Source organism: Zonotrichia albicollis, chromosome 2, assembly GCF_047830755.1.
Source record: "Zonotrichia albicollis isolate bZonAlb1 chromosome 2, bZonAlb1.hap1, whole genome shotgun sequence".
Classification (NCBI taxonomy): Eukaryota; Metazoa; Chordata; class Aves; order Passeriformes; family Passerellidae; genus Zonotrichia; species Zonotrichia albicollis.
The window spans coordinates 91711224-91728044 of NC_133820.1; the positions used below are offsets into that span (position 1 = coordinate 91711224).

General features: G+C 35.7%; 1 protein-coding gene across 7 annotated transcripts in view; it reads right to left on the reverse strand.

Moving 5' to 3' along the window:
• Nucleotides 1–16821, reverse strand: part of FGF14 (fibroblast growth factor 14) — a 378304-nt gene that overhangs the window by 85380 nt on the left and 276103 nt on the right. For 5 of the 7 annotated variants that reach the window (XM_005487262.4, XM_026793610.2, XM_074535679.1 and 2 more), the window contains one exon: nucleotides 6935–7045. The exons of the other annotated variants lie outside the window; for them this stretch is intronic. In XM_005487262.4, coding sequence (XP_005487319.1) covers nucleotides 6935–7045 — 111 coding nt within the window. The remainder of the gene's footprint in view (nucleotides 1–6934; nucleotides 7046–16821) is intronic. 7 annotated transcript variants of the gene reach the window in all.

Sequence of the window (16821 nt, forward strand, 5' to 3'; positions counted from 1 at the left end):
ATTGAAATGAGCTCTAGAAGAACTGAAAAAAATTTGGCAGGTTTACAAAGAAAATAAAAGAATGACAAGAATTTGTGCAAATAAATTTTAATTTCTGTTATTTCCAAAATTCTCCATTATGATAGGATATTACAGCGCTCTTCACAAAAAAAAAATAATACTTGGTACAGATAAGGTTCCCTCTTTAATAAATGTAAAACAATGAAATATGGCACTCGCAGAAAAGATATCCCTAGAGTATATAGGCTAAAGACTGCATGGCTTAAGGGCTTTTAGTTCAATGTAATTTGGAAGTCAAAAAATTAGTTATAAACTCCTCATTGTCCATCCATTTCATTATCCTCAAATGAAACAATGTCAAAACCAGAAAAATCACTGTTGTGTGTTGTGGAGGGAGAGTATGTCACAGCAAAACAAAGTATCAGATGGCAATTGAGTTTGGATTTTTTCCTAGAAAAAAGAAATTGCAGGAGCAAACCATGCTAAAGGGACTGAAGAAAGAATTGAAGGGACACAAGGAAGGAAAAACAAACAATACTTATATAAAGAAAAGAGGTGAACACAAAAGACAAGTCAGCCATGAGAAGTCAGTTAATGAAAAATAATTCGGTCATAGTGGTTCAGTCAAAAATTCTGAAATGTAAATATTATATACCATATTACAAATAAAAATAAAGCACCAAAGCTAGAAAAAAAAATCCAACCACTACTGAACAAGAATTACAGGCCTGTAACACAGCAGTGTTTTGTGCAGCCTATAAAGTTACTGAAGTGGCTTATAGTTGCTGGTGAATTCAGAAAGCACTGCGGAAGGCATGGAATGCATCTTTTACTGCCACCATATTTTATTTGGAGATTTTCAGAGATCCTGTAATTAGTCTAAACCCCTAAAATTTTAGAGTGTGACCTGAAATGCTGCAATTCTGCACAGTCAGAATATTCAATAAGCTTCACAAAATCCTCCAGACTTGAGGAAAACTAGGGAGGCCAAGTCTACATTCAGCTATTGATTGACAAATGTTCAGCAATGTGTTTCATACTGGGGACAGCAAAACATGCACCAGGAAGGCACAGCATGTGGTTTTAATGCACTTTGAAGCAGGCCAAAAGTAATTCAATTTCCTCCAGAGCCTGACTGGGCAGTGCTCTTCACTGAGCAAGACTTTTGCATTCAATTACACATTTCAAACATTCCTAGGATTCACCTGTGGCACACCTCACTCTAGTAAAAACCTGCTCTGAGAAAAGCAGAAAGCCCTCTACAGTCTGCTGGCATTCCAGTCTTGCACAGCCAAACATGTGCTCTTATCTGAGGGGGTTGCTAAAATGAGCCATGTCCCCTGCTTCCTTCTCTCTTTAAGAAAATGATCTGAAACCAAAACCTGGGGAGTGAGGTCCCTGAACATCATTATGTGCCTAAAGCCAGTTCAGTGGGTCTATAGATGGGTTGAGAGGGGGAACAGCCCCCAACAGCCCAGGAAATACAGCAGTGCCTGGTGCTCAGTGTTCCCATGCTGCATGCTTTGGTAGAAAGCCTGGCAATTCCACATGTAAGTAGGATGTGAGAGCATCAGGGAAGACAAGGGAATTTCTGACTGGCAGAAATGGTGCAAGTAAAACCCTTTCTCCTTGTCAGTGCTAAGAGTGCACACTCCCTTAGCTTTGCTTTGTGCTCTATCTAAACCACAGCTATGAAGCATTTGGGTTCTCTGCCTTTTCCTAAGCCTGCAAGCCTACTCCCACCACAAAATATCAGAAAATGGGGATGGGAACAGTTAGCAGGAACAACTGCCATGAAAAATGACTATTTGTTTAGGTTTCATGGAGGAGACTTGCAGGAACTCCAAATCTGAGTTGGATTCTAATCCTCAAAAAGTTTTAGCAAAAGTTTGAGTCCACTTTTTTAATAAGCAATCTCTCCTTTCTTGAGCAAAACACAAAACCACCGTATAATTCTTTCCTTCTTTTATGTTATACCAACACAGTCCGTTAACTTGAAATCTGAAATGCCTGAAATCAGATATTTCCATATACTTGTGGAAGTCTATTTAGGTACAATTTACTTGTAGCTGCAAGAAAATTGCTATTACAGATCACTGTTTTTCTCAGGAATCTTGAGACAGACTGACTGTTTAAGAGTTCTGAACTTGCAGCCTCTTCTGCATGCACACTGCCCTTGTGGCAGTTAACAAAACTTTCCACAGTACCAAATCTCCAATCAGATCAAGGCAACTACTTCTTCAATTTATTTTCACCTGCAGGCCCACAGGCAAAAATGACAACTTCATCAAAACATCTTTTAGATTGGGAATGACTGCAAGGAGTTTGGTGCTTAGAGATTTGTCCATCCACTTCTTATGGAGCAAACCAATTCTAGCTGCCCAGTCTTACAGAAGACCTAATTAAAACTTTTTTTTTTGAGTATGACTGAACATTTACCTGTCACACTGGGATTATCCCAGTGGGAGAAACAGGCTTACCTAACTCCCAGAAGTGATGAGTATATGCCTGCATAATTCTTTGAAGACAAACTTCAGTAAAAAGCACTGCAAGCATCAGGCTGCAGATATTTCTGTGCAGTAATCCAAAATTAGCATTCATTAATCCAAATTTAACAGCACTGCAGGTGTTTTTTTTCCTAATCTTTATGTGCTTTATTTCTATCTAATTATCTCCTTTACCTTACAAGGGTGCTGTAAAGGTTATTTTATGAGTACCTTCAAACCAAAATGTGATAGTGGTAGGTATTCTGTAAAGACATTAAAAAGTTAATGCTTCCACATTCAATTTGGAAGATATAAATAGAAGTATGCATTAAAAGATGAAAATAAAGGAATGTTAAATGGTTGCAGGATTCCTTGAAGAGCAACTCTACCAGGTACCAAGCACCACAAAGGAACTAAAGCATATTGCAGCATAATAAAAGATGTGCACAGCACAACCAAGTAAGATGTTCTTGGATAATATTCACTTTTTCATTTATCAGTATATTAAATACGACTACCAATAGGTAATAATGTTGTTTTAATCAGAGAATATTATAAAAATGTTATAAAACAATTGTAATTTCATAAGGGGTACAAAATGCAACATTTGAGTGTTACAATCAGGTCTGTCAAGTATAAAGGAAATTATCCTCATTTGCGCTGCATTTTTTCAGTGGTCATTGGCTGAGATACACTCTAGGTGAATTTAAAAAAGCTATAGACCTGAAAGATTCAGGGTTTCAACCTCAGAAATTAAAAAGTTGTAACTGTCTGTTTCTCAAATTAATTAGTCTTCCTGCTAAACCTACCCTTCATTCATGAGACAAAACTTTGAAGATAGACAAAAGCCTAAAACTGATCTGGTTTAGGTGGGGAGGACAGGATGAGAATGTAACGCTTGTTACTACAAGCACATATGGAAATTGTTTCCATCTCTTTATGATTTCTGTGCAGGACCTTGTTTTTCCTAATTAATAATGATGAAGCCAGTGAAGTAAGCTGCATTTGCACCTGTAAAGTCCAGGAACATGAGAGTGAGTGTGACAGCTACACTGAGTAGAACCTCAGTAACCAAAGCTACAGCTTTAACCACAGCCACTCCTCCTTTTGCTACAAGCAAGACACATAAGCAAACCAGAAACTGAAAGGTATTAGAGAAATTCAATTAAAAAAAAAAAAAAAAAAAAACAAAACCAAACAGCTAAAACAAGATATCACTGAGACTGGGGCAAAAAAAAATTAAATACAGCAGTGCACAGACTGTGCACACAAGATTGTTTGGCTAACAACCTTAATTTAGGGAAGTGATTTGAGGAAACTCAGCACCATTAACCAATAGGTGCATTAATTACCATTGTTTGATGAAACATCTTTATCTTGGAAAAGTTATAAAAAGAAGTTACAACAATGAACTGAAACCTGTTTGTTTACGTTGAATTCTAATGTCATGGCCATCAACATGAGCGGCAAAAGTACATTCATGCAATTGCACATCAAGTCTTCCTTCCATTTTCATGCAAGGTTTTGCACACAGTGATACACTAAAAATCTTGTCACCTCTCTCTGCAGTCTCTGGCCTTTACTCAAACTGGGACAATGAGCAGCTGATTAAAACAGCTGGTACAACTCATTTTGACTTCAGATAGAAGCAAATTTTAATCCTAGTTTGAGTTACCTTTCTATAGCACTGTGACTACAAAAGGGTGTAAAGTTATGTTTACTGACATACATGTAAAATGAGTACAAAATTATATAGGCACTGAGGGAATTTTAACTCCAAGTACTTCTCTAATTGCTTGACATAGAATACATGGCAACAACACAAAAAGTAGCAGCATGACTAAGCTTCAAACAGTTTCCTTGCTGAAGACAAAAAAGAAACTGCAACTTTTTTCTCTCCCTTGCTCCTCGCTCCCTCTGGCTTCTCTGACACCCAGTTACTCAGTGGGCTCTCTTCAGGGACAGTGAAGAGTCAGAAGGCAGGTGGAAGGCTGGCAGAGATGCACACCCTTTGGCAGTCTCTATTTCCTTCTTTTTATGAAACACCCTTTGAAAGGAAGTCATCCCCACTATCCAGGTAAGTATTCTATCACTCCTACAGACAGATGATACGTGTCCATCCCTTCACCCTCTGGGCACATTTAATGGGCAGCCTGCAAGCAACACAGTCAGAAGCAGGATCTTCTCCCTTGGGCAGCTGCCAAAAGTTATTCACTTGTAAGCCTCAGACAGAAATTATCAAGCTAAGGAGCTCAAAAAATAAAATATCAAAACACTAGAAATTCTATCCATGAGAAAATTATTGTTTTCAAGTGAAAGAGAAGGAAAACCATCATATGCTGCATTAAAAAAAAAGCAGTAGGAAAATAATGTTCAACAGGAAATGAAAGGCAGCAAATTGGAAAGGGAAAAAAACTCAGACTGGCAGCACAAAGCAAACAAACATATATTCATACAATTATGAATATACCAAATGGGTAAAACTTTTCAGCTCTTAATATAGGGTTGATACATATATACCAACAAAATTTCAGATTTAGACTGTAGGCCTTCCTGACAAGCACATTAATTTTACGTTCTTCTGTTCTAAATTGTCTTTATGAAAAATATTGGAAAATTTGAGTAGTCAGAAAAAATTAATGCCACCAGTTAAAGACCGAAAAAAATGACTTTGTGGGAAAAAAAATGCCAAAAATGTTTAGCAAAGAAATAATTTTGGAGTAAAACAAAATAACTAACAATATTTATCCAAAATACACAATACTTCTATATGGTGTTTGGTTGAGTTTGGAGAAGTTCAACAAAGTACAATATTTCAGAATATTCATAATGTAGAACATTTATTCTGCATTTTGGAAAAAGAAGAATAAGGTAGATGGGCAGAGAGTGGGAAAATCAGAAATGCACAAAAGTGGGGAAAGAGTAAAAAAAAAAAAAAAAAAGAAGACAATTTGTAAAGATGACAACATCAAAAAGAGAAAAGTAAGGCCACTGTGATCTATCTTTGAAAAGACTCCACATCCGTAGAGATTTAAGAGCTAAAAAAACCTCTCAGAAATAACAATAAAACATTACAAAATTGTTTCAGTCCTACACATCTTGCTGAGGCTGAGACTAAGAGAGAGGGGCAGAGGGATGGAGATCTGCACTTATACCCTAAGAGAGTTCTTAGACCTCATCTAGGCAAAGCTTCGATAAAAAGTGAGAATAATCTTGTCTTTTTTAAGCTCTTAGTGTGTACTCCAGTACTGAAGTGGGCATGAGAGATGGACACAGAGGGAAGAAAAGAAACAAGGATGGGGGTGGGATGGGGAGGACATGGAAGGGGAACAAAAACACTTGAAAAATAAGCAGAGAGGTACACATAAAAATGTATTCAACAACTTTTTTCTATTAAAAAACCTCCAAACCAAACAATAAAAGGTGATCATGCTATCTGCTGATGAAAGGTGTTAAAAATGACAACTAAAATAGGAACCTTGCCAATATAAGGCAGAAATCTCAAATACTTTAATTTCTGCAGCCTAATTTCAACATTTTTAAGGAAACTAAGGGGTTATTTATATATGCATAATAAGTGTATTAAATGCATAATTGTGTATTAAAAGTGCTTAAAATAAAATTTGAGATGACACAGAAATGTTACTTAAATATGTCATGATTAAAATTTTTAAAATTAAAATAAACAAAACACGAATCAACTGTTTCTAGAGTAAGAGTAGGTTTGTTTAATTACCATTTGCAGCTGAAGTTATCAAACATATATATGCTCATTGAACAAAAATACGTAGCAGTATCACAGGAAAAGCATACCAAAGCAGCAACCCACACAGCCTTTCAAGACCTCTTTTGTTTGGAATATTTTTAAAAACTGCCACTTTTGCCATCTCTACAGTGGCAAAAATCTCTTAACAGCATTGGAATTCTGGCTGGCAAAGGACTTTTTGCCCCAAATTTTTTAGTACCTTCAGCAAGTTAATTTAGCATGTGTTTTATGAAGGTCTTTGATTTGCTTGTAAATTTGGATTTTTCTGGGAAATTTAGTTTCCACGTCTTGTTGTTTCTTTGCTATTTATTGGAAGACAAGAAATTTTTGTTAGATGAGCAGTTCTTAGTAAAAATTATTTTAATATAATTTTACCACTTTTATAAAATTCCCAGAAGACATTCATTGGCCTAAATATCTCCCTCCTAAGGTCCGTGAGCTCTCAACGCCTTCCCCTTCCAGAGGCAACACATTTAGGCCAATGTCCTGCACGAGCCATGCTGGTGGTCACCAGGCTTCGAAGGGACAGAACCCTCCTCCCTGGGACCCCACACATTCAGAAACCCTCCAAAGGCAGGCAGGCAGGCAGGCAGGCAGGCATTCCCACGGTGCCTGTGCAAACACATTCGAGCGGTGCGGTCTGCGGGTGCGATTAAGACATTCCCCTGGGGCAGTCACTTACTAGAATTACTGCTGTCATCCTTGGTTCCATCGAGACTTCCATCGGGGTGCATTTGCAAGTAGTAGCCTTGCCTGCAATATAACCTGGTCACTATACCCTTGAGCTGGGGATCTGAAAGACAAACATATTTTGTCACTAGCCTCAAAACTTTTTCCAAGAGTTATCCCTACTTCTCTCACTGTAGGAGGATGTTTGGTGAAGCAGCAATGCTGTCTTAAAAGTAAGTACTACCACAGGATGTGTGTTGATGGAGATGGAGAAAAATCTCTCTGCAGAGTGTTGTTAGGTCAGTTCTATGTCCTGTTCTCTACCTCCAACATCCTTCATTATAATTAATACAGGTAAAACAGAGAAAAAAAGAACATCCAAAATACCCACAGACAAAAGCTTAAACCATATTAAGCCCTGCAAAAAATTGTAGACTTCAGCAACAAGTTTTATAGAAACTAACAAAACATTTGAAAAACCCTACTGGTTTCATATATGTTAGCAACTCACTGTACTGCACATAAGTTTTAAGGAAACTGGGAGGAAAAGGTCTGTTACCTGTCCTATCGAAAGTGGTAAACTTATCAGGTGCAATTTTTAACAGTACCATCTGAAGTTCCCAGAATATTTTAACCAAGCTAAAAGCAGATCCAACTCACCTGCCCTCTCCCACCCCCCACGGAAAACACTCACAAACAGGGCAAGATATAACCTTTGCTCAGCAGAAAGAAAAAGCTGAAGAAGCTCTCAGTAAGATAAAGCTAGGGGAAATCCAGGTAGCTGGGAACAATGAAGGTTCTCCATTTAATACCCTGCATTTATGAAAGCTGCCAAGAATTGGGCAGGGAGTGCTGAGCCACAAACTTTGATTCACAGCACAGATGCTGCCTTACCAAACCACAAACTGAGCTGTTAGAAAATTATTTCAGAGAAAGAAAGCATCACATCTTTAAAAAATTCAACAGAACTACCTCTAGGTGATTAATATAGTTAAACATTAACTATTAGGCCACGTTCCAGACGGCCAGTACATAAATTTGTGAGAACATTGACATTAAAATATCTATATCATATCATGCTTTGCAATAATGAACTAAATTCATAAATACTTTGATACAGATATATAATAAAATAAACATGTGAACTTCAAAGGAAGACAGAAAGTATTTTCGTGCATGCCTGTGGGCAGAATACAAAATTTGTGTATAATTGCTCTCACAATTAATCATGCTGGGTTACTTAGAGTATCCTAAGGGGACGTGAAAACAAACAGTGATAAACAAAACTGCCTCTAAATGGTATGTACTGAAATTTCAGTAGAGGCTCAGTTCTATGGAATTATCCTGCAAATGTTTTTATTTAATATCCAAATTACAAAGTCATATTAAACAATAAGACCATCTGAATTAAAAATATAAGTTAAACTGTAAATATAATAAAAAACTGTTACTATAAATAGTAACACTGTAAGGCTTCTGAGGCATGAAAATAAATAATATTGACAATCAAAGATCAAAATATAAGCATATTGCAACTTAAATTTTTAAAATTTATTTAAACTAGAAATTATGCTTTCTGTTAATTTTATATTATCAAAAGTTTGTCTTTATCTATGAATACTCAGAAACAAATATTTTAAAAAATTAAACATGTCAAACTGTAATTCATTTGAATGTATTATCTCCATCAATTTCATCAGGTGATTCAAAAGTATTTTCATAATTTCAAATTGAAAATTGAGTTCATTTTACACAGGCACTACTCCTGTCAATGTATGCTTTCAATGTATACTTCAAATTGACAGTTTTAAACATGCTTGCTTAACACTCATTAAAAAGGCATCTTTAAAGACTAAATAAAAGTATAATAAAATATTTTAAAACTAGATCTTTAAAAATTATTAACAGGAAAATTATAAGCATTTTGAAAAGCACTTTCTATACCCAAGGAGTCATGAATAAATGATTTTTTATCAACATTTTCTAGTGCAAAAAAGTTTCATAGGAAGGCAAAGTACAGTCAACTAACTGTCACCAGCTGGTTACATCTATTGCTTCAAGGGAAAAATGCCAAACTTACAAGTCAGTTTCAAAGTTGCTTTTTTTTTTAATACTCATTCTATTCATTTTTCTAAATTGAAAAATTAAATATAACTTCTAATAATTATTAATCTGTTTTCATCAAAAGCATTATTTAAAATTAACCCTGCTTTACCAGCTATCCAAAATTATATCTGAATGAAAGTGAAATGACACATCAATCTTGAGGCAAGTCATAATAAGCAATAGTCACAAAGACTACTCCATACAGCTTCAAGGTAAATATCTCCAAGATGAAACAGACAATCCTGCCAGGCAAGAAGTTTATCTCTTCTCCTTGCAGAAAGATAAATTATCCTTTCACATCCTTTTTGAGACATCTGAGCAGCAAGCAGAGAAGAGAAATCTGCTAGTCCCTGTATTTCTCTGGCATTTCATCTATCCTTTGTCTCTTAATAATATTAAAGGAACAGTCAGCTTCAGATGATTTGCAAATGAGTTTCTCAAATCCTTGTTGACTATACTTTAAATTTTTTTCACTGTCTTCTAGACAGTAGGAGTGAGCAACAATGCACAAAACCAACAGCAGAAGACTGGTACCTGTCCGCAGGTGTACTGGGTGTGCCACCTTTGTATAACTCTCACCAGAGTGACAAAGACAGACAGACCAGCATTCATCCTTACCCTTTAGCCCCCACACTTGCTTTTAACTTCCCAAGTGTAAGAGAAAGAAAATGACAAGAAAATACAGCAAAAAAAAAAAAAAAAAAAAAAACAACCAGAAACAGGATGAGAGCTGACAACCTCAGCAAAGAGCTCCTAGTTCTCATGATTTTATCATAGTTACTAGTTCTCTTTGGGTCCTAGCTGCCACAGTGAGGTTATTTTGTGAACAATATAATTTATATTTAACTTCAAACACCTTGATTTCAGGGCAAACCGAACTAAAAAAAAGCAAACTTCACCGTGCATCCAAAATTATGGATCAGTTCAACATCTCCTAATGATTTTCATCTATCTTTTTTTGCACCTTGATTTCTGAGGTTGAATAGTTCAGCATGACATGTCAGCAATGTCATACATTAGGGAAAATTATTCTGACTTAGAGGTTATCTCTTAAAATTCAAAGCTGTACCAAATGGACAAAGCAACAGCTCCTTAAGCCTCTCTTTCACAGCAATCTGTGTGACAGCAGCCACTTGCAGCCCACTTTTCTTGCTTTTTTTCCTTGTCAGTGGCAATGGCAGGATGCATGATTGCAGGTAGCATGAACACTCTGTCAGTAGCTTTTCTGATGTTTTCAACAAAGGGAGAGTTTAATTAAGATGTCTTCTCTCTCAAATAGTGGCTACAAAAACGGCTTTGCATTAACTCATGACAGGCTGAGCGCAGCTCTTGCTCTAGCAAAATTATGACACTTAATGTTTTGAATTGTGAATATTTTCTGTTCACAGAGAGAATGGCTTTCACATGTACTTCCCCACTTCAACACACTGCCAGGACAGATGTATTTAGAAACTTTACAGATTTAAAATAAACTAGGGAAAAAACTTATTAAATATGAGTGTTAACATATAGTTGAATTTAAAACACTGAAAGAACAGTGGTGAATATGCCTATTGTATATTTTAAAAATTAGTCCCTTTGCATCCACTGGAGTTTTAAGGTTTAGTTTTTACCAGAGAAAAGCTTTTTTTTTTTTTTTTAACTGTCATTATTTATTTCCTCTCTCTTCTGTGCAAAGGTACTAAATAAAAGTCTGCTGACAAGCAAATGCTTAATGGGGGGGATAGTCTCACATCAACTCACATTCTTATGGAGAATAAACTGCACTATCCAGTCAGCCACCAGTCTGCCACAAAACGAGTCGCTCAGTGAGCCAGGTAAATGTCAGTATTTAGAGGTACATTTTGCTCAGATAGCAGAGCATCAAACCCATGATAACAGCTCCAGGTACTTCATGTTTTACTCGTCCTTATTCTTCGCACTTTTGTCCAGCAGTTTTCACCTGTGGATATTTTAGTACTTAAAGTACCACTCATATAAAGTGCCACTCATACCAAGAAAAAAAAAAAAACAACCCCACAACCCCAGAGCATTTTTTATTTAAGGTTATGGTACTCTGATAGTCACCATGACTTGGCTGTCATGTCTTGCTCACTGATGCTGCCATGGTCAGCATTTGTCAGGAATCTTCTCCCTCATCTATTAAACTTTATTGAAATACAATAAACCCCCATTATAATCTGCATTCAGATTTTTTTAAAAAGTCTACCCACTCAAATCCTGCAACCACAAAATTCCTTTTGTACCTGGGTGTAACATATCCATCCAAAGTCCAGAGAGTCTCATCCACTCCAGGCACACCTCCCTATTATTTTGTAAGGCCTGGGAAGAGCAAAAAGCTCCTTTTCTTGACTTCTCACACAAGAGTACTCTAACAGTAGTGTGTGTGTAGGTTGCGTTGGACTGGAATTCTTGCGGTCTCTCTTGCTGAAGTGTCTCTACTTTGTATAATAATTAATTACCCCCCTGCAGGCAAGTTAGACCCCATCCACTGTACCACAGTTCAAGACATCAAGACACCCCTCACCAACTTCTGCACAGATACTTACTGTTGCTTTAGATTAATGTCTGGACACTTTTTCAAACTTAAAACACATCTCTGTAATGCTTAGTATTTTAAAAACTTTCCACTAACCAATTCAGCGCTGGAAGCACAGAAAAAATTCCACGTAAAATTTAAATTTTCTTTTTTGGATTCTCATTTCAGGTATTTCAGTTCCCACCGTAACACTTTTGCCAGTTTTCAAAAAGTCATCTTCTTCTCAAGTGTGCTGCTTCTGCTATGTTGCAACAGTACTCAAACAGGTACAGTGATCACATCACATTTCACCTTGTTTATGCCAAGCCTTGCATTGTCATTCCAGCCCATAAATGTGCAGGGTCCTCTGAAATGTTATACAATCACAACAGCAAGCTTCCTGAAGCAAGTACATTGCCAATGGGGAATTCAAAATGCAGAACTTTGTACTGCATTTAAAGGTGATAAAATCCTAAATAGGCATCTAAAACCATCCCTCATTATTAAAGTCTTCAGCTGTTCCAGTGATACAGCTCTTGCATTCAAAAGCTTTATATACTCTTAACTTCTTTATTAGACTGTCCTATCATCTGATGTCTTAACGTTTCTAAGTTTCTGATTCCTTTTTTTGCTTTCTCTCATTGTTAACAGAAATAATAAAATTTGAACATTTATTTTATATGCTAGTGCTCTCTCATTTTAATAATATTTTTTCAATATCTCACAATATGCATTAGAAAACTAAACTTTAATTAAAAACCCAAGAGAAAAATATTTTTGAAAGAAAGTTTTGCTCTATTCAGGGCAAAAGGGAAAAGCACATAATGTGAACTCAGAAAAGCAATAGCTTCCATTATTCCCTGTTCCCATAAGTAATAATAGTACTTGTTCTGAAACGAGGTGGCTTTCTCTTTGCTCACTTATTTTTCCGTTCTTATGATGATTACAGGGCACTCAACTTTGGTGTTTATTTTTAACTCTACTTTTTGTCCGTTTATGCCTCACATCACAAGCTCATCTCCTGCAGAACCCCGCTTTGAGAGCGCGGTTAGGAGACAGAGAGTCCTCCCACGCTCCTGGGCTGCCATTGTCGTTGGCACTTCCACAGCGTTTATGAAATTTCCTGGTAAACTATGAAAGCAGGCTGGAGTTCTGCAAAATGGTTGCTTTTCTTAAAAGCCCCCTTTGTGCTGGCATCCTTGTCTTTGTGTTGCAAATGTTTTTATGTTAACAGCAAAATGTGCTCCCTTTCCATTTGTGGGTGCTGACATTTTGTCTCCGGGCCTCACAATGCATTTCAAACTACATAAGCCTTGTTTCTTGCTATATGGCTTTACTAGAACAAATTTGATCATCAACAGAATTACAGGAACTTGGCTGCTAGCTGGGATAATTTATATCTGTTCAGATTTACAAGTTGATTGGATTCAATTGATTTGTTTACAGTGTAACAATTAACAGCCTCTTTACCAGACATATTATTTTGAAGGGCATTTTTTGGATAGGGAAGAAGATTAGATTGTTCAGAAAACACTTTGTTCCAAAATCAATATTTTACACGAGCATGCTAGCTGAATTTTAGTAAATTCATGAAATAATTTACATGTCTCTTCCTACTGGACTATACTGTATAAATCTGATGGTTCTGATCTTGCAACATATGAATTTTTTTTAAAATTTCCACCTAAAAACAGCCTTCCACTTCTTACCTCTATTTCTTCTACTAAAATTCACTAAAATTCAAAACTAAACTAATTCACTAAAACACACTAAAATTCAAAGATCTCAAATTCCTTAATATCTAAATGATATCAGTTTATGTTATACACAGAAATACTGAGAAGAAGCTGGTCTCTACTGCCAGGCTTACTTAGAAAGCACCAGTCACAGCTTAATATATTTAATTAAAAAGCATGATCTTCCACTAATGAAAAAGCCCCATCTCAGCAGCTATATTCACTTTCTCAATTTACATTGAAACACTAAAATTTCTACTGTCTAAATTCCATGTTAGAGAAATCTTGCTATTACAGTTTTTATTTGTTCTTTTCATTTTACATAAACCTCAAAAATACCCAATATGTCTTACTGAACCTTATTAATGTAGATAAAATAGCATTCTAGTACCATGTTTTGGAGCTGTTCCTGTACCTGACCATCTTAGCTCTATCTGGTACATTCTTGATTCTAAATTGCAACAGCAAAACATTAACATTATAAAAAATACTGCTTAATGTTTCTCTTGAAAACAAAAAAGTATCAAGTAATAGATCCCAGAAATAGGTAATTTGTGTCTTCAATTTGCAAGAATCTCTACTTTACCTTTCCATGAAAAGCCTTTGCCAAACACTAAATATAATTTTGCTCACACTCAAAAAATATCAAAGCACAATAACATGATAGCTTCTATTACCATTTAACCTATGTATAAAATTTGACTAATGCACTGCCCCTGGAATCAGTAAGTAAATGGGATTTAAGAATGAGATTTCTCTAAAGATGACACTGAATGTTGAAAGCACAATAGGATGGACATAGATGACCTTTACATGTGTAACTGAATTTATTTCATATAGCACCTAACTCACCAAAGAATGAATTTGATACTCCCCTTCCTAAATAATTTCTGGTTTTAGAAGTCAATGTTTCAATATTGCATTTATTTTCACAAGCTGTACTACTTATCTCCTGGCATGCTGCATTACTAAGCAATGAACTTTCACCAACTGACTTAGAAATAATTTTCAAAGTGCCCAAACAGTCTATTTTACAAGTATTCAAAGCCATCAGGGTAATTGTTAATGGAGAGAGGATAACAGGATAATTTTAATGCAAAGTATTGAATTCTACTCGACATTCCATTTCAGGAAGCTTCAATAACATCAAGTGGCAGGGGTCTTTAACTGTTCTTGCCAATGGCTCAAAATATGGAAATAATCCATTCACATAACGTGCAAGAAAGTTTAGTTTATCAACTAGTCTTAAAATTGGAGAAAAACAGAGGATGCATTGCCAATGAACTGGGACAAAGAAGATTTTTTTCCTAGTTGGAAGTAAAAATTAGAAATTGTAAAATATAGAATCATAGACTCATTTCATTTGGAAAGACCTTTAAGATGTTAAGTTCTACTGTTAACCCAGCATTGCTACGTCCACCACCAAGTTCCTCAGTGTCAAGTCTATACGTCTTTTATATACTTTTATATACTTCCAGGGATGACGACTCTTGGGGCAGCCTGTTTCAATGCTTTCCCCCTTCCAGTGATGAAATTTTTTCCTAATATCCAACCTAAACCTTCCCTGGTACAACTTGAGGCCATTTCCTCTTGTCCTGCCACTCATTACCTGGGAGAAGTGGCTGATCCCCACCTGGCATCACAGTCCTTTCAGGCAGTTGGAGAGAGATAAGAAGCCCCCTGAGCCTCCTTTCTTCCAGTCTGAACAAACTGCTGCTCCCTGCTCCCTCAGCCACCCCTGTAAGATTTTTTCTCATAAGATGTGTCAGAGACACACTGCAGAGCAAAGATTCCATTTTCTTCGACAGCTGAAGAACTTAAAAGCTTTCCTGATTTCAGGTGCAGCAGATTTCAAAGATCTCCTAATGCAGCAGTCTCATTTTTTTACTGCCACCACAGATGCATTACTACATTTTATAAAATTTCAATAATCAAAAGTCGTCATTTCCACATGACAGTTTGCTGAGTTGAGTAGAATGAGTTGAGATTTGTACAGGTTTAAATACATAAATCAGAAAGGCAAAAGAAACAGGAATTATTCTTTTTCATTAGTACTAATGATTTAGTGCTCAAATGTAAACTCCTGATTAACCAAATAAAAGTATTAAGTAGTAACCAAAGATAAATAAATCTGTTTCAAATTTTAAAAATGAATTTAAAAGAAAATAAAGGTGTTAATAAAACAGTTACATCTTAATTTAGTATTCAATAATGTACAAAACAAAAAGATTTCTACTTTATATCAGACAGGAAAATATTTACTGTGAAAAAATTTGGATCACTAAACTGACTTACAGCCTTTTAAAAAGTAGAAAAGTAGGAATTTTACTTAGTAGAACACTTTATATATTTATAAATTATTATTTAATCCTTATGCTTTAACATAAACCCTCATTGGCAAACCATGTCATTCCCCAACACTGGCTGAACAGATTTCTTTACAAAGACAAAATTTGTTTACTAAGAAATTGCAGCAAAATGAGATCTGTTAAGTACAAATTGCATTTCAGTCCTCTTCATGAAGAAGGAATATTACTGGACATGCAGGAATCCAAAGGAATATTGATTGAGAAATGGATAATCCCATTGTGAGAAAGAAATAAATATATTTCCATATTTGTTATTAGTTAAGAACATTATTGTTTCTCTATAAAGCAAGATTACAGAGGTTCCATCAGACAAGGGGACAATTGTGCTGTTAGTATGAATACAATAACTTATTTACTTGAAAAATATTTATTTGTCTAGGAAAGCATGAATGCACTGGCATTAATTCTTACAGAAGAGCTACAAAAGAATTTTTAATATCATTACACATACAGTGTCATTAGCAAATTTTTAACAATTTAAATAGCACTACATTCCTCTTTCACAAAGGGTTGCTGTTTTCACTTATAAACTCCAAAACCACTAAGAGCAACAGAAGTGAAAAGGAGGAAGCATTACAAAAAAAAGTATATAAGAATGTGTTCTGCTTTTAAAATTTATTTATGTATCAAGAAATTACATACCCAAGAAATGTGATGAGTTACCAGAAGCGGATTAGTGAGAAGAACTATTTGTAATTTGTACCAGAAATAGCAAGTCATATTAAAGATGAAGTTCTTTCTTTTTTTTTCAGTGTAACTAATTGTTGCCTGTGAATTCTCTTTAACCAGGCAAAAAATAGCAGACTATTTCCTATATTTTATTCTACTATTTGCACAAGCACTTGCATGTTTTCTTTGTGAGATGGAGAGACAGAAAGAAAAGCAATGCACTGCTGCTCTCATTTCCTGAGATAATTTTTTTCCAAAATCTCCCTGTGAGAAAGAGAAAAGTCCATTCAGCCTGCAGATTGCAAGGCTTTGTAATCTGTGGTATTAAACACCATTCAGAAATCCTAAGAGTAGCAGCTTGAAAAACTGATTTTCAAACTGAGACAAGAAAATAATCCCCTGCACTTGAAGAACAGAGTCTGAATCTTTTCAAATTCTGAATAAGAGAATAATTTCTTCTATCATTGGTATGCCTCTTCACTGAAACTATTCTCTGCTTATT